Source organism: Sinocyclocheilus rhinocerous, unplaced genomic scaffold (genome assembly GCF_001515625.1).
Source record: "Sinocyclocheilus rhinocerous isolate Xijiao unplaced genomic scaffold, SAMN03320098_v1.1 scaffold106, whole genome shotgun sequence".
In the NCBI taxonomy this organism is placed as follows: Eukaryota; Metazoa; Chordata; class Actinopteri; order Cypriniformes; family Cyprinidae; genus Sinocyclocheilus; species Sinocyclocheilus rhinocerous.
The window spans coordinates 677,050-694,761 of record NW_015633181.1 but is presented as its reverse complement, the minus strand read 5'-3'; the positions used below and the strand labels follow the sequence as shown (position 1 = coordinate 694,761).

The following is a 17,712-nucleotide window of genomic DNA, read 5'->3' as shown; positions in this document are numbered from 1 at the left end:
AACTAACTTTTATAAAGAATATCTCTTTGGATTTGAGACTTTAGTCTTTGCAACTTTACAGATCTTCTTTATGCACCAAGAGCTTGTAACACTCCAAAGAGAAAGGAAAAATTTTAATCGCATCATATGACCCCTTTAATCAAACACAGTTCAAAACAGATGCTCTGCTTAATATTTTTATGGAAAATAGGATGCATTTTATTCCAGATGCTATGATGAATATAAAGTTCAAAAGAACATACGTCTTTGCTGTCAGTTTTGATAAATCCTTGATTCTTTGATGCATCCTTGCTGGAAAAAAAATTATTAACTTTAAATTATTACTGACCTGCAAACTTTTAAACTGTAGTGTATATATGAAATTATTGTAAGTGTTACTTTTTTTTTTGCATTTGGGTCACAAAATTATTTTATTGGTGACTGAGTTTAATCTAACTCATTGGAGTTCTAGTCAGATAGCATGACAAATGTGAGCTTGAATTGCCATGTCATTTGCCCCATGAAGTCAACATTTTAAACCCATGGTTTGTTGATGGTCTTTGTTTTATGCTTTGAAGGTTTAATGCAACAGCCAATGATACCACCATACAAGATGCCTCAGAATTCAATGCATGGAAGTCCGGCGTCAAACTACCAGCAAACCACTATAACTCCGAGCCCTCCCAGGTACTGTTTCAGTTTCCTTTTTATTTGGGTTAGATATGTAAGTGGCAAACAGCATACCATTTTAACTCCATCTAGTGTGATTAAAGGAATTAAAATATGCAAAAAAAAATCTGGTTCCATTTCCAGTCTGTATACTGACTAGTTCTGCTCTTACTCGACAGCCGATATGTTCAACCTCAGGCAAGTTCTGGTACCAGGTACATGCCCCAGCAGAACAGCCCAGTGCCCAGCCCGTATGCGCCACAGAGCCCCGCAGGCTACATGCAGTACAGCCACCCACCCAGCTACCCTCAGCACCAACAGATCCAGCAAAGTGAGTCTCCAGTCTCCTCTCTAAAGAGAACCTCAAGAGGATTGTCACCATTTTCATTATCTGTAGTCTTAAAACACCTCAAGGCTCAAGGAAAAGTGGTTTTAATAAGATTTGTTCTTAGTGAATCTTCTTTTATCCACGTCCCTTGCTGAATGATATGTGAAACCATCCCTGGCTGTTAAAATCAAAAACTGAAATGTGTATTCAATTTCTTAATGCATGTTCTTGTTCTTATTGTGAAAAATTAATCAATGCAGATTATTCCAAATAAAAATAAATCGGTGCATAAGTTTTTTTTGTATTGCAGTATCCGTATCCAGTCCAATAGTTCCTGGTGGTATGAGAAACATCCATGACAACAAGGTCTCCTGTCAAGTGTCGGGTAACTCCAACCATAATGCGAGGCATTGCTCCAACGATGAGTACATCAGCATTGTCCAGAGACTTGGAAATGATGTGAGTGCTTGCCAACAGAAGTTTTTATAACCCAACGTATATTTCTGCCTCCAAATTATTTTTCCTTCATTCGATTGTGCCTGGATCTGTATTAACAGCACATTTTTCAACCTGTGTTTTCACAGGAGAGTGACCCCGCTTTGAGAAACGTCTCCTTTCCTGTACGCTCCGTCTGCTCCCCTGCTGGAAGTGAAGGGACTCCGAAAGGTAGATTGAACCTCCATTTTTGTACCTATACCATTTTTAGATGGGTATGCTTTTAGGTCCCTACTTTAACTCCTACTGGTCTCTTTTCACATTGTACTTTGGGTACGTTTGCAGCAGTCTCACCCGTGAGTACCACAGTGCTTACTAGTGCCACATGTGTACCACTGTAAGTAGGTAGCAATGCAGGGTGAGACATTGCCAGATTCACTGTTTAATTTGTGTTATTGTCACTTTGAACATACATCATTTACACATATGCTTGTACTTGTCTGTATAGTATGAGTATGCTTGCTGTTCTCCCAAGAAAATATATTCAGAGACAAGCAGCTGTGAGAAATAATACTCTCCTTTTGTTAAGTTGTGATGTAAGGAATACTGTTTCTGGGTCCAAGCCTCTACTTTTTTCATTGAGAATATCTCAACAGACAGACAGAATGTGGATATGCAAAGATGCAGAAATTAAACCAACCAAACTCTGACAAACTGGTTCATTCCAAAAGCTTATTCTGTTGCCATATTGCTGATTTACACAGAAGTATGATTTTTCAACTTTATGTTGGTTAAATTTCAGTTGGATCTCGGCCGCCCTTGATTTTTCAGTCTCCTCCACCCTACACCTCCCCAAGTGATGCTGCTCCTGACCTCCTGTTGGACTCACCTGAACGGAAAAAGAAACAGAAAAAAATAATGAAAGAGGAGGGGGGTAAAAGTGCCATGTATGACATTGTCAGCTCACCCACTAAAGACTCCACAAAGCTAACAATAAAGTTGTCTCGAGTGAAGTCTTCTGAGACTGAGCAGTCAGCTGAGCCATTATCAGTGGTAGAGCATGGCTCAGAGGCTGAGAATGAACTATCGTGCAATAGCTTACCATATCACCGGAACCCCCAGGAACGGCTCTCCACAGGTCAGTGTCTATCGGGTGAGCAGTCGGCCTACCAGCAGGTTCCTGTACTACAGAACACTGGGGCACTTGCAGCCAAGCAACCCGGGGTAGTTAGTGGAACCCCCTACGACGAGGCAGAGCTGGATGCTCTTGCTGAGATCGAAAGGATTGAGAGGGAATCCGCTATAGAACGAGAACGCTGCTCTAAGGAAGTTCAAGATAAAGGTTGTGTTTATTTTCTAGTTGTCACTTGATGTGCATGCTTTTAATCGATTATCTAGTAATCTGTATGACAGCTTTTATTACTGGTGCCGATAAAGGTTAACATGTTAGCAACGCTCATAACTACAACTGCTAGCAATGCCCTGGCACCCACTCAGAACATCCAAGCAACCACATCATAATATAGTAACAACTTGCCTTACCAATTGCAAAGCAGTTCCCTGGCACCCACCCAGAACATCCAAGCAACCACATCATAATATAGTAACAACTTGCCTTACCAATTGCAAAGCAGTTCCCTGGCACCCACCCAGAACATCCTAGCAATCACATCATAATATAGTAACAACTTGCCTTACCAATTGCAAAGCAGGACCCTGGCAACTACCCCAGAACATCCTAGCAAACACATAGTAACATGCTAGAAACCAATCAGAACAACTTAGCAACCACAAAGCAATGTCCTAGCAACATCTACAACCACGTTTTAACTGTTGTTAGAGCAACCATTCAGAATACTTCAAGAACCACACAGTAGCATCCTGACAACCACCCTTAACTTCCTTGGTAACTGGAAAGCAACACCCTAGCAACCACTAAAAACAATTCAGAACAACTAAAAAAAACACATAGTAGGATCCTGGTGCCCACCCTGAACATCCTAGCAATGCATAGTATCATAATAACACCTTACCTTAGCAACTGCAAAGCAGTTCCCTGGCACCCACCCAGAACATCTTAGCAGCCACATTGTAATACTGTATAGTAACACCTTACCTTACCAATTGCAAAGCAGGACCCTGGCAATCACCCAAGAACATCCTAGCAACCATGTAGTAGCATGCTAGAAACCAATCAGAAAAACTTGGCAACCACAAAGCAATATCCTGACAACCATCCACAACCATGTAGTAACTTTCTAACAACCATTCAGAATACCTTAAGAACCACATAGCAGCATCCTGGAAGCAACCCTGAATTTTCTAGTAAGACCTTCCTCGGCAACTGCTAAGCAACACCCTGGCAAACATCCTGAACATCCTAGCAACCACTAACAACAATTCAGCTTGTACAACAATTCAACACCTTAAAAACCATATAGCAGGATCCTGGCATCTACCCTGAACATCCTGACAACCAAAGGGTAAATTGCTTCCTGCCAATGAGATTACCTTAGCAATCAACAAACAGCACCCTGGTAACCACCTAGAACATCCTAGCAACTGTATAGTAACAGCTTAACCACATGCCAGTGCCCAAGAAACCACTGAGTAACATGCTTACAACCAATCAGAACCCCCTGAAAACCACATAGCAGCACCCTGGCAACAACCTAGAACATTCTAACAACCACATAGTAATGTTATAACACCTTTCCTTAGCAACTACAAAAACAAAAGCACCCTGGTAACCACCCATAACCTTCTAGCGACCACATAGTAACATGCTAACGACTTAGAACACCTTTAACAAACACACAGCAGTGCCCTAGCAGCCACAGAAAACCCTAGCATCGAGCCAGAGAGTTTAGCAAGCTCCACTCATATTTGTTGATGAAAATGTACATGTGTTAAATAATTCTTCTTACCTGTGTGATTCTAATTCTGCAGACAAACCTCTGAAGAAGAGAAAGCAGGATTCGTACCCTCAGGAACCAGGAGCTGCGGGCACCGCTGGCTCTTCTGGAACACCTGGCGTGGGTGGCGGATGCAATGCTGGGAACAAACTGGTACCTCAAGAGGCTTGTGCCGCTAGTAACGGAGCCAGTCGGCCGGCCTTGATGGTCAGTATAGACCTGCAACAGGCAGGGAGGGTGGAAGGGCCAGTGGACTCCTGTCCTGTCCCTGCAACAGAGGCCCAGCGCTGGCCAGAAGATGGTTCTGAATCCACCGGGGTCTTGCGGCTCAAATCAAAGACAGATGGAGAGGTGCTTAGGACAGTAGATGGTCGTCCAGAAGTCATCAAGCAACGGGTGGAAACTACGCCACAGAAAACTGCTTCAGATGGACGACCAGAGACTCCCAAACACAAGCACGAGAACCGCCGGGAGATCTCCAACAAAGTGAGTTCGGAAAAAAGATCGGATCTCTCCAAGCACAGACATGACGGTAAGTCTGACAAAGTGAGGCCTGAGGGAAAAGGTCATGAAACTTCCAGAAAACAGGAAGGATGGTCGGAGTCAACTCGAGAGAGCAAAGAGGAGAGGCAAAAAGATCGGGACAGTGAAGGTTCTAAAGTCCGACGACCAGACATATCTAAGTCCAGCCGGGTAGAGCACAACAGGGACATAGATCGGGATCAGGAAACAGGAAAGGAAGGGGAAAATCAGGACAAGGAGCGAGAGAAAGATCGAGACAAGGTGCGGGACAAGGAGCAGGAGAAAGATCGGGACAAGGTGCAAGAGAAAGATCGGGACAAGGTGCGGGAGAAAGATCGGGACAAGGTGCGGGAGAAAGATCGGGACAAGGTGCCGGAGAAAGATCGGGACAAGGTGCGAGAGAAAGATCAAGACAAGGTGCGGGAGAAAGATCGAGATAAAGAGCGGGTTAAAAATCGGGACAAGGAGCGGGAGAAAGATCGGGACAAGGAGCGGGAGAAAGATCGGGACAAGGTGCGGGAGAAAGATCAGGACAAGGAGCGGGTAAAAGATCGGGACAGGGAACGAGAGAAAAATCAGGACAAGGAACGGGAGAGGGTCCGGGATAAAGTTCGGGACAGGGATCGAGACCAAGAAAAGAAACGCCACACAGAATCAACAGAGTCCCGGGACAAGCGGTCTCCTGAGCAGCGCTCCCGTCCTAACAGTCCTCGGTTGAAGCAGGAACCTCGTAGTGGAGCAGAATCCAAAACAAAACCTGAACGGTCAGTCCACAAAACTTCCAACAACAAAGACGAGAAACGGAGTGGAGGCAAGAACCGACTTGATGGACACAAGCCTCCGTCCTCGGACAGTAAAACGGCAGAATTTCCCAACTACCTACTGGGGGGCAAATCGAGTGCATTAAAGAACTTTGTCATTCCCAAGTTGAAACGGGACAAAGACGGTAACGTCATGCAAGAAATGCGACGAGAGCCACTTGTGAAATTAGAAAAACTGGACCTGGTGGAGGACCTCAATAAGGGCGCCAAACCTGTTGTTGTTCTGAAGAAACTTTCCATTGATGAGGTCCAGAAGTTGATCAGTAATTCGCGCAGCAAGTCAAGCAAGAGCAAGTCGTCTTATGGAAAATCGTTTGGAGGTAAGTCCTTGTGACCCTTGTTTTCTTGATATTTTATGACCAGTGAGTTTTTTTTAGTTCATTGTACACCGAATTGACAGATTGTCTGAATGTGCATTTGAAGAGTTTGAGTAGCCCTCTCTGTAGTGTTAACGGAACTTCCTCATCATGTGCTGGCAGAGATGGATTCCCGTATGCCACTGTGTGAGAGGGTGAAAATGAATAAACGCAGACGCAGCTCCACTAATGAGAAGCCCAAGTATGCTGAAGTCAGCTCAGATGATGACAGTAGCTCTGTAGAACGTAAGTAAATATACTGAATCTAATGTTGTTTTCACACTTAATGTACCTGCTTGATCCAAATCAGGGTTTCATCATCAATGTTAGTACAAAAATTGAAATGGAAAGCAATGCTTTGGTTTAGTTGTTGTTACTAATAAACTATTGGTAAAATAGTCCTACAGAATGCAGTTAGTTCACATCCATTTTGAATTAAATACAAACTGTATTGTTGTTCACTTTAAACCTTCACCTTTCTAATGACTTCAAAGACAGTTTTTACACTAGTCCAGATTCGAACTGATCTTGATGAATAATCAAACCCATGTTTGCATGAAAACCTAAATTGTTAGTAATGTAGTTTTTTCTGGCTGTCTCCAATATTTCTTCTGAATTATAATGTCTCCTCTGCTTTATTTCTTAGAGTTGAGATAGATTTAAGTTGCTTTTCCATTAAAATTTTTTGTCTTCCTGGCTTTTAGTGCCCCCAAAGCGTTTGAAAAAGGACCGAGACAAAGCATGGGAATATGAAGAAAAGGACCGGAGGGGTTCTGGAGATCATCGACGAAGTGGAGGTCACTATGACAGCCGGAGAAGTTCAGGCAGTCGATACAGAGAACGAAGTCCCATGGACTCGGATGAAGATTCACCCCCTCCCAGCCTGAGTGATCGTAAGTGACCACTTGTACATGTTAGCATTTGTTATGTTGTCAGTGTTGACAGTTTTGTTGTTCAAATGGGTTGAAGTGTGGAAATCGAATAACTCTGATCTTTGACATCCTTCAACAACAAGTCGCCAGAAAGTTGAAGAAGGAAAAGCAGAAAAAGAGGAAAGCCTACGAGCCCAAACTGACTGAGGACGGTATGTTTGCAGATTGTAATCAGCGTTGAGCGATCTGAAATGCTGAGATCTGTAGTAATCCAACTTGTGCTCCACAGAAATGATGGACTCATCCACGTTCAAGAGATTTTCCACCAGTGTTGACAACATTCTTGAAAACCTTGAAGATGTGGACTTGACATCATTAGGTAAATGTACAAATGTGGAGAAATTATTACATTTGACACTGAAGGTTCAAATTATTTCAGATTCTGCCGTACTGGAATGCTTCTGCAAGCTTGACAGTAATTGATTTAATGAATGCAGATGATGATGAGATTCCTCAGGAGCTGCTCCTCGGAAAACACCAGCTCTCGGAGTTAAACAGTGAATCAGCCAAAATAAAGGCTATGGGCATCATGCATAAGGTGGGTACAGGATCATCTTTGTCAACAGGAGAGATCTCAAGTCTCAAGAGACAGGACACATCATAAATACTTGATCTTTTAATACTAATTGCTTTTATCCTCAGATTCCATCTGATAAGATGGTGAAGGTCCAGAGTATTTTGGAAAAAAACATTCAGGATGGTGCGAAGCTCTCCACCTTCATGAATCATGTAAGCATCATTGTAGTTTCTATTGGTGGAATGGCTCTGCCATTGACTCTCACTGACAGGTTCCCTGTCCTTGTGATTTCAGGACAACGACAGGGACGACGAGGAGCGTTTGTGGCGTGACCTCATCATGGAACGTGTCACCAAATCTGCTGATGCTTGTCTGATGGCTCTTAACATCATGACCTCAGCACGAATGCCGAAGGCTGTTTACATTGAGGATGTTATCGAGAGGGTCGTGCAGTACGCCAAGTTCCATCTACAAAACACCCTGTACCCACAGTACGACCCCGTCTACAGGGTGGACCCTCATGGCGGTCAGTCCTGTACCTTAACACCGTGTCCTAACCTACAAGATCCTTTCTATTCCATGCTAACTTGAGTTTTTGTCCCCACCAGGCAGGGCCACAAAGTGCTTGTACGACAAGACATCTGTTGCTTGGTTTATATTTTTATCCTGACTGTGAAATCTCATTGGTCTCTTATTATCAAATATTTTCTGATTGGCTGTAATGTTATTATATTGCTTTCATTCTGGACTGAAATTGCTTCCAGCTTGATACTGGAAACTTTACTAATTAGGACAAAGTGGGTATATGTCATCCAAGGATGTAATTTTTCCATAATTATACAGATTTCTTTATTTTCCGTCCTGAAGTATGACCCGCATGAATTGAGTAAATTTTAGGGGAAAATGCTGCATTTTCAAATACATTTAAAATGCATGTATTTACATTTACATTTAATCATTTAGCAGACATATTAATGTTAATGTATTTCATGCATGTATGCCGTAATTTCTGACTGCACTGCACAAGCGAGTGGCATCATCTAGCGGCTATGTGGGAAAACACCCTTAACACCTCAGTTCAAAATTAGCATTCACCAAGCACCACATGAAAGCAATGACACTAATATTAGTATTTTCATTTTAATGTTGTTGTATAAAATTATTATTATTAATAAATACTCATTTTAATTTTACTGTACAATAGTATTACTGCTATAGTAGTATTTTTTTATTTCATTTTTTATAATTCAAATAAAAATATTATTTTTGATAATAATGCTAGCATCGTTGTTGTATAGTCATGTTGAATGGGTTAAAAACTTAAAAATCTTTTTTTTTTTTGTCCTGACCAAAATGCCTGATCATCACAACAACTGTCCAAATTATGTCTATTCTTGGTCCGTTTCAGGTGGAACGCTAAGCTCAAAAGCCAAGCGAGCAAAGTGCTCAACGCACAAGCAGAGAGTTGCTGTCATGCTCTACAACAAAGTTTGTGACATTATCAGTAACCTGTCTGAACTCTTGGAGATTCAGCTGTTGACTGACACGACCATCCTTCAGGTGAGAGTTTGATCTCTGACTGCTGCTGCTTTGAAATAAAATTCTCTTGTACTTTGCTGCAGTCAGCCGTTATTACATTTTGGCACAATATTGTGTAGACAAACATTTCATATACCAATGAATCAAGCAGAATAAGGCCAGAAACATGAATTTAGAATTTAGATGTAGTCAGGTTTCATTTCCATTAGCAAAATTATTAAATCCGCACTTGTGTATTTCTCTCTACAGGTCTCGTCTCTAGGTATCACTCCATTCTTTGTTGAGAATGTGAGTGAGCTGCAGCTTTGTGCTATTAAACTAGTGACGGCTGTAAGTACCAGTGCGGTTCAGCTCTCTTTACACTATACTTTGCTGTGCTAACTGCAGCTAACACTGTTGTGTTGTGCAATTTCTAGGTTTTCTCTAGATATGAGAAGCACAGGCAGCTGATTCTGGAGGAGATCTTCACCTCTCTTGCCAGACTGCCAACCAGCAAGAGAAACTTAAGAAATTTCAGGTATATGCTGCAGTCTATTCTACCAGCTGACAAGGGCACTTTTTGAGCATATGCATTGACTATATTGTGTGTTCAGACTGAACAGCAGTGACATGGATGGCGAGCCCATGTACATTCAGATGGTGACGGCGCTGGTTCTGCAGCTCATTCAGTGTGTGGTCCATCTACCTTCTGATAAGGACTCAGATGATTATAATGACAGAAAGGTAAATTGAATCTTCAGATGTATTGGAAAAGGATTTTCCTTGCTGTTATGATCAGACATACCCTGATGTTCACTGAAGTGAACTCTCCACCCAAAACCTTCCTGGGGAAAAAAAAAAAAAGTTTGGGGTCAGTAAGACTTTTTTAGTGTTTTTAAATCTCTTATGCTCACCAAGGCTGCATTTATTTTATACAAAATTCAGTAAAACAGCAATATTATGAAATATTATTACAATTTAAAATAGGTATTTTCTGTTTTAAAATGTAATTTATTCTTCTGATGCAATTGCAAAAGCTGAATTTTCAGCAATTACTCCAGTGTTCAGTGTCACATGATCCTTAATAAATCATTCTGATATGCTGATTTGGTGTGTTATAAGCCGTTGTTGTCACTTTTGATCAATTTCATGCATCCTTGCTGAATACAATTAATTTCTTTAAATAAAAAGATCTTGCTGACTCTAAGCCTTTGAGGTCATTTACATATTCCATGTTGTCATTTTATATTGACAGAGGGCTTAAAGGTAAAATAGCAAGAAGACCCTGTTTAAAGCCTTTTTTTGGCATGTTTTAGTTTTTGGTTTGTATTCTTAGCTAATAGCTACATGCTGAAATGACTGTCACATTACTACAAGTGATTGTGAGTCTCTTCTGTAAAAAAAAGTGCTTTCCAAGAATGTTCGATAGTTTAATTTTTTTTCTTTATGCCTTTTAGGCTTACTTTATTAAGTTACTCATTTTTTTTTTTTCAGGTTGATCAGGATGTATTAATCACAAACTCATATGAGACTGCAATGAGAACAGCACAAAACTTCCTCTCCGTTTTCCTCAAAAAGTAAGAAAAGCCCCTGACATTATTCCACCCACACAATTCAACCCATTTATATTGGGGAAAAAAATGAACTTTTAAGTCATTTATATTTAAGCAGTGGTGTTCTGGCATCAGTAATGCATGTCTTTTCATCTACATACCGTGTCTTTAAGCTGAGCATGTACACTGTCTCAGGAAACACCTGTTTTACTCTCATCTGATGCTTTTCAAGAGGGCTTAACCATGCTATCTCAGGACAAACAACACCTGCATTGCTAAATTATTGTTGTAGTTTTACTTGCCTATTTTTGTACTCTGTTTTAATTTATTTGTTTATTTTTATTTCATTTATTTGTAAATTCTTCTGAGGGAGGGGCATTTTATTTGACAGGGACGATACTGAATAATATTACTGCAAAGGAGTGAGCAGCAGATGCTCTGTATATATGCTTCTAGATCAATTTCATTTTTTCAAGAAAAAATCTTGTCATTCTTGGAAATTAACTTACACTTGCGTTTATTTATTTTCATTTTAGGTGTGGTAGTAAGCAAGGTGAGGATGACTACAGGCCACTGTTTGAGAACTTTGTTCAGGATCTACTGTCCACAGTGAATAAACCTGATTGGCCAGCTGCAGAACTGCTGCTGAGCCTTCTGGGAAGGCTGCTGGTGAGTTTCAGATTGATATTTCACAGGTAGAATGTGCCCCGTTACATCACTTGAAAACTCACCCAACGCTCTGGTTTCTCTTTGTAGGTTCACCAGTTCAGTAATAAGCAGACAGAGATGGCTTTGAGAGTGGCCTCTTTGGATTATCTGGGCACAGTGGCTGCACGTCTTCGCAAAGATGCCGTCACCAGCAAAATGGACCAGCGTTCAATCAACCGCATCCTCGGAGAGGTAAACGGCAGAGTCCGCCCATCTGTGCCATCGCATGTATGAATCCCTCCTGGTCTGAAAGAAACTCGTGCTATTTTGTGTTTTACAGAGCTCAGGCGGTGATGAGATTCAGCAGCTGCAGAAGGCTCTGCTGGGTTACATGGACGAGAACGTAGAGACTGACCCGTCGCTATTGGTGAGAAAATTCAGACATATTATTGTGACGAGAAAAAAAGCCCTAAGAATCTCTAGTGGTTTTAATGTTGTTGTGATGTCTTCATTTCCAAAAGTTTGCACGGAAGTTCTACATCGCGCAGTGGTTCAGGGACACCAGCACTGAGACGGAGAAAGCCATGAAATCGCAAAGTCAGAGGGACGACGACTCGTCCGATGGGCCGCACCATGCCAGGGACGTCGAGACCACTAGTGAGATCTTGCAGAAAGCTGAAGCGCGCAAGAAGTTCCTCCGGTCTGTTATCAAGACCTCGGCATCGAAATTCCGCTCACTGAGGTACAAACAGCAGCGATTTTTGCCTAAACAACTTTGTTAAAGGGATAGTTTACCCAAAAAATGAAAATGTGATATGTTTAGAAGCGTTTTGACACCTGCTATGTGTTTTCTCACAGAATAAACTCGGATACTGTCAACTATGAGGACTCGTGTCTTATTGTGCGATATCTGGCCTCCATGAGGCCGTTTGCACAGAGCTTTGATATTTATCTCACACAGGTTAGAGGTCATCACATCTCTCAGCATTTTTGTTTGTATTTGCATATCAATAATACATCTCCCCATTTGTGTCTGTAGATATTGAGAGTTCTCGGTGAAAGTGCCATTGCAGTGAGAACTAAAGCGATGAAATGTCTTTCTGAAGTGGTTGCGGTGGATCCAAGCATTCTGGCACGGGTGAGTGCAGTTTCCAAAAAAACTAAGCTTTTTAATGTTCTCATCTGCATATTTTTCATTCTCATTTCCTTTTTTGGTTTAGTCGGACATGCAGCGGGGAGTTCATGGCCGACTGATGGATAATTCCACCAGCGTGAGAGAAGCTGCGGTAGAGCTGCTGGGGCGCTTCGTACTGAGTCGACCACAGCTAACTGAACAGTATTACGACATGCTGATCGAGCGCATCCTGGTTTGTGCTTTTTTTTTGCATATATAGAATTTTGCAGTCAAATATTTTTTGTATTATAACTGCAAAAAAATATATTTGACCTTTGTCTTTAACAGATTTCCTTAATTGCTTGCTTGATGTCTCTAGTAGCAGTCACCAGTTTCTTTGTTCTCATGTAATAAAATAATTCAATTAATCAATATTTCTTTTTCCTGATATACTACAAAATAATTAATAATCACCAAGATTAATTTTACAATAAAACAAAAACTAAATTGTTACAATGGTTACAAAATTGTTACCATGAATGTTTTTTATTTCTCCCTTTTTAAAGAACAACCGTATCCAAATCAATATTCCATGTCCACCTGTTTGTTTGTTTATTTATGTATTTGGCAAAACCCATGAAATAAAACACTTGCTGATCACTCCGTCTGGGTTTATGTAGTGATGATGATTGGCCACCTGTAGCTTATTACTTGCTGTTGTAAATTATATTGTAAATTTAATACATGCTTTTTTTCCAGTTAGCAGTGAAAACTGATTCTTTTGAATTCATTGTGTAGGCTGATTTGTGTTGGTAAATTTTTTCTGCAGGACACAGGCATCAGTGTGAGGAAGAGGGTTATTAAAATCCTACGGGACATCTGTCTGGAGCAGCCCACCTTCAACAAGATCACAGAGATGTGTGTAAAGATGATCAGGAGGGTCAATGACGAAGAAGGCATCAAGGTTAGTTGTGTTTTTCTCTTACAATCTGTATTGATCCATGTACTTTATATTTATGTAAAAGTTGTGTATTCTGTGTTTTGTTGGGAAAGCAATTATTAAAATGTTAAAACGAAAAAATGTTTAAGCTAATTTACTTTAATTTTAATTTAATTTTTTTAATTTTATTTAGGTGTCTTAATTAATTTCTAATAATGCAAAAAATATATATTTTATGTATTTTTTTATATTATTAGAGATTAATTTAGTCACCTATTTTTTTTATACTAGGGAGAATTTTTATTTTGTTTTTAAAAATGTTATTATTGTGCAGCCCTGTTATAACCAGTTTCTTTTTGCCATCTCTTATTCAGAAATTGGTAAATGAGACATTTCAGAAGCTCTGGTTCACCCCTACACCTAATCATGATAAACAGGCCATGACTCGCAAGATTCTCAACATCACAGACGTGGTAAGGATCTGCAGAGTGGGCAAAAATCTGACCCCAAGACATGTGCTATAATACACGTTTAAGGTCACATTATGTCCCTCTGACGTGAATCATTGTCTCTCAGGTCGCTGCATGCAAGGATTCCGGTTACGACTGGTTCGAGCAGCTCCTTCAGAATGTAAGTTGCCCATCTATGGTTCAAGGACAATTTTGATTTGCTTTTCCAATGCTTAGTTGTGCATCTAGGGTTTCAAGGAGATCTGGGATAGTACCTTGAAAGGTTGCAAGTATGAACCCCAAAAGGGGTGACAGAAGAGCAAAATACTCATTCAAATCCATTCTGTTGCACTTTTCCAAAATAGGAAGTAAATTCTGACTTTCTGAGTTTAATTGAACATAGCATTAGCCCCAGGTTACTCCAGAGGAAGTGTGAACTGGAATACATTTTTTTTTTGTCGGGTAAAAAAATTATATATAAATGTGTTGTTTCATTCACTTTTTTTCAAACAGTCACACACCAGGCTAAAATGATAGCCATTTAAATCTTCCTGCAGACTTAACTAGCTGTACTGTACCATATTCCATAGCTGACTTTGTGTTTGGACCGAGGGTAAAACTCATAAGATGTGTCCAGTTCATAATTCACCCCAAAATAGGACCATGTTTGAGAGCTTTAAGCTTTTTTGACTATTTTCATTAGTTCAGCACGTTCCCTGAAATCCTTTGTGCTTTAAAAAAGGGTTACTGTAATACATGCACACACACATATATATATATATATATATATATATATATAAAACCTAAGCACTGATGTAATCGATGTTGTCACAGCTGTTAAAGTCAGAAGAGGATGCCTCGTACAAACCGGCCAGGAAGGCTTGTGCTCAGCTGGTGGACAGTCTCGTGGAGCATATTCTGAAATACGAGGAGTCTCTCGCTGGTATGAGCGGTATTAAATTATGAAGCGAAAGATTTACCTTGGTTGAACTTTTGATGAGTTATTTTTTGTTTTGCAGACTGTGATAGTAAGGGCTTGACGTCCAATTGCCTAGTGGCTTGTATCACCACGCTGTACCTGTTTAGCAAGATCCGACCCCAGCTGATGGTGAAACATGCCATGACTATGCAGCCGTATCTGACTACAAAGTGTAATGTGAGTATGCCGTCGGGAAACTTAGGATGTATTGCAGGGGTCACCAAACTCGGTCGACCTGCAGAGTTTACCTCCAACCCTAATCAAACACACCTGAACAAGCTAATCAGTTTCTTACTATATATACTTGAAACTTCCAGGCAGGTGTGTTCAGGCAAGTTGAAGCAGGACACCGGCCCTCCAGGACCGAGTTTGGTGACCCCTGATATATTGCAATAAATGGTGTTGTGCTGCCATCTAGAGGCCAGAGAGTGAAGGCACTTCTTGTGCTTATTGTGTCCCTACAGACTCAGAGTGATTTTATGGTGATCTGTAATGTGGCTAAAATCCTGGAGCTTGTTGTTCCTTTGATGGAACATCCGAGTGAAAATTTCCTCACCACCATCGAAGAAGACCTGATGAAACTCATCATCAAATACGGCATGACGGTCAGTTGAAGAGCAAGTGTCAGTAACTCTAATGTCCAGCGGTTTGTACATGAATAGCTTCATGGTGCCATCTGCCTTGTTTCCTGCAGGTTGTGCAGCATTGCGTGAGTTGTCTCGGTGCAGTCGTCAATAAGGTCACCCATAACTACAAGTTTGTGTGGTCTTGTTTCAACCGATACTATGGTGAGTAAATTTCAACACCTGTCAGGATTCTTTTGTTCTTCTGTGATCCTGAGTGTGTTAATCACTCTAAAATTCTTCTTCTTTCATGTAAAGGAGCACTAAGCAAGCTGAAGTTGCAGCATCAGGAAGACCCAAACTGCACCGTACTGGTCTCTAATAAACCTGCTCTGCTGCGTTCACTCTTCACTGTGGGTGCCCTGTGCCGACACTTTGACTTTGACCAAGAGGAGTTCAAAGGCAGTAATAAGGTGAGATCCTCAGTCATGATTTCTGGATTTTAAAAGTCTTGAATCCCAGGAGAAATTTGTAAGCATTAATAAATGTACTATAATGGACTATAATAATAATAATAATGGACTAGTCAAATTATATATATATATAAATAAATATAATTTTATTTATTTATTTATTTTTAGATCACAGTGTTTTTGTAATTTTATTAATCTCACAAATTTTGTCAAGAGTTTTCTTTATCCCCAAATACATAATTTTATTATATTCAAGAACAAGTCTTATGAATTCTCACAATCAATATATTCACTTATTGTATTAATTGAAATATATATGATAATTACAATTATATTCTGAATTATTAATTTATTATTAATCTTATATCACAAGAAATATATTGTGCACTAATAAAAGTCTATTTGTTAAAAAATCTATTTGTAATAGATCAGTGGGACTAAGTAGTCAAATTTATTTATTCATTCATTTAAATCATTTAATCATTTCATTTAAAAATATTTAAGTAATTTATATATATATATATATATATTACAGCAGTGTTGTTATTTATTTATTTATATTTGTTTATCTGATGTTAACGTGAAAAAGTTGGTGCATTTTACATTTTGTCTATACATCATTGCTGCTTTTAATGCTGATTTAAATCATTTTAAAACTAATAAAAAAGTAATGTACTACAGCAATTAGAATCTAATGAGAATTGACAGTAATGAGAAAAATTTGTTTAAAAAAAAATAAAAAATACAAAACTGCAACATCCGGACACATTAGGAGAATGAGAATTTTGAAGAAAATATGCTTGAAATGTCAATTAAGCGAAATGTCAATTAAGCATAATGTCATAATATGATGTCACAATATGAAAATATTTTAATGGGCCTATAATATGTTTCATTTCCTTGATCAAATGTAACCTGAAAATGTTTTCGTAAGATTCACTCCTTTACCTGTCTGGTTAATGGTTGTCTTCTCTTTCAGGTGGTCATAAAGGACAAAGTGCTCGAGCTGCTGTTGTATTTCACTAAAAATGAGGATGAGGAGGTGCAGACCAAGGCCATCATTGGTCTAGGTAAATATTTGCGCTCCATAATCACTTAATTTCTTGTTTTTACCTTTTCACTGCGCTCACAGTGAACAAAACCATGATCTGTTGGTTCTCCAGGCTTCCTGTTCATCCAGCACCCAGGGCTAATGTTTGCTTCAGATGTGAAAAACCTCTACAACTGCCTCCTGGCTGACAGGAAAACGTCAGTGAATCTGAAAATCCAGGTGCTAAAGAACCTGCAGACATACCTGCAGGAGGAAGACTCGCGCATGCAGGAAGCCGACAGGGAGTGTGAGTGTCATTTATAAAGGATGTTCTTTTCTGTGCTCAATGCAGCTGTCACTTGGTAAGAAGCTATCCAGTTAGCTATTTTTATTCTCATTCTTTGTCATTGGTCTTTTCAGGGAAGAAGATGTCTAAGCAGGAGGACCTGAAGGAGATGGGTGACATCTCATCTGGCATGAGCAGTTCTATCATGCAGCTCTACCTCAAGCAAGTGCTAGAGTGCTTTTTCCACACGCAATCCAGCGTACGGCACTTTGCTCTCAATGTAATCGCCCTGACGCTCAGCCAAGGCCTCATTCATCCCGTACAGGTACGTATCCACTGCACAAATTCTCCTAAAGGTGGTCTGAAAGAGCCTTTAGTTCAACTTGTCTGTTTCCTCCTCCTCTATCAGTGCGTTCCGTATCTTATTGCCATGGGAACCGACTCGGAACCCACAATGAGGAATAAAGCTGATCAACAGCTGGTGGAGATTGATAAGAAATACACGGGATTCATTCACGTAAGTAGATTTGAACAACTAACATGCATTTGTCATGTATAATGATGCAATAAATTGTAATATATTAGGTGTAGGTATTTGTAGGGTTATAGCTAAATAAAACTAAAACCATTTAAAAACGTATTTTAAAAAAACAAATGTGTGTCTATATATATATATATATATATA

The 17,712-nt window shown here is 39.9% G+C and overlaps 1 protein-coding gene across 11 annotated transcripts in view; it reads left to right on the top strand.

Annotated features, from left to right (window-relative positions):
- nipblb (NIPBL cohesin loading factor b) overlaps positions 1–17,712 on the top strand; it is a 28,376-nt gene that overhangs the window by 6,162 nt on the left and 4,502 nt on the right. For 2 of the 11 annotated variants that reach the window (XM_016556600.1, XM_016556598.1), the window contains exons 5-41: positions 558–666; positions 828–979; positions 1,287–1,435; positions 1,561–1,642; positions 2,214–2,753; positions 4,361–5,989; positions 6,149–6,271; positions 6,730–6,918; positions 7,041–7,109; positions 7,187–7,276; positions 7,395–7,495; positions 7,600–7,686; positions 7,769–8,000; positions 8,883–9,034; positions 9,263–9,343; positions 9,430–9,530; positions 9,607–9,736; positions 10,487–10,569; positions 11,082–11,214; positions 11,302–11,445; positions 11,534–11,620; positions 11,715–11,935; positions 12,052–12,154; positions 12,233–12,331; positions 12,414–12,560; positions 13,137–13,271; positions 13,622–13,720; positions 13,824–13,877; positions 14,531–14,639; positions 14,716–14,852; positions 15,140–15,280; positions 15,370–15,463; positions 15,557–15,711; positions 16,691–16,781; positions 16,875–17,048; positions 17,162–17,352; positions 17,437–17,544. In XM_016556600.1, the coding sequence (XP_016412086.1) occupies positions 558–666; positions 828–979; positions 1,287–1,435; positions 1,561–1,642; positions 2,214–2,753; positions 4,361–5,989; positions 6,149–6,271; positions 6,730–6,918; positions 7,041–7,109; positions 7,187–7,276; positions 7,395–7,495; positions 7,600–7,686; positions 7,769–8,000; positions 8,883–9,034; positions 9,263–9,343; positions 9,430–9,530; positions 9,607–9,736; positions 10,487–10,569; positions 11,082–11,214; positions 11,302–11,445; positions 11,534–11,620; positions 11,715–11,935; positions 12,052–12,154; positions 12,233–12,331; positions 12,414–12,560; positions 13,137–13,271; positions 13,622–13,720; positions 13,824–13,877; positions 14,531–14,639; positions 14,716–14,852; positions 15,140–15,280; positions 15,370–15,463; positions 15,557–15,711; positions 16,691–16,781; positions 16,875–17,048; positions 17,162–17,352; positions 17,437–17,544 (6,521 nt within the window). The remainder of the gene's footprint in view (positions 1–557; positions 667–827; positions 980–1,286; positions 1,436–1,560; positions 1,643–2,213; positions 2,754–4,360; positions 5,990–6,148; positions 6,272–6,729; positions 6,919–7,040; positions 7,110–7,186; positions 7,277–7,394; positions 7,496–7,599; positions 7,687–7,768; positions 8,001–8,882; positions 9,035–9,262; positions 9,344–9,429; positions 9,531–9,606; positions 9,737–10,486; positions 10,570–11,081; positions 11,215–11,301; positions 11,446–11,533; positions 11,621–11,714; positions 11,936–12,051; positions 12,155–12,232; positions 12,332–12,413; positions 12,561–13,136; positions 13,272–13,621; positions 13,721–13,823; positions 13,878–14,530; positions 14,640–14,715; positions 14,853–15,139; positions 15,281–15,369; positions 15,464–15,556; positions 15,712–16,690; positions 16,782–16,874; positions 17,049–17,161; positions 17,353–17,436; positions 17,545–17,712) is intronic. The other 9 variants (XM_016556609.1, XM_016556608.1, XM_016556607.1 and 6 more) reach the window with 9 other exon arrangements.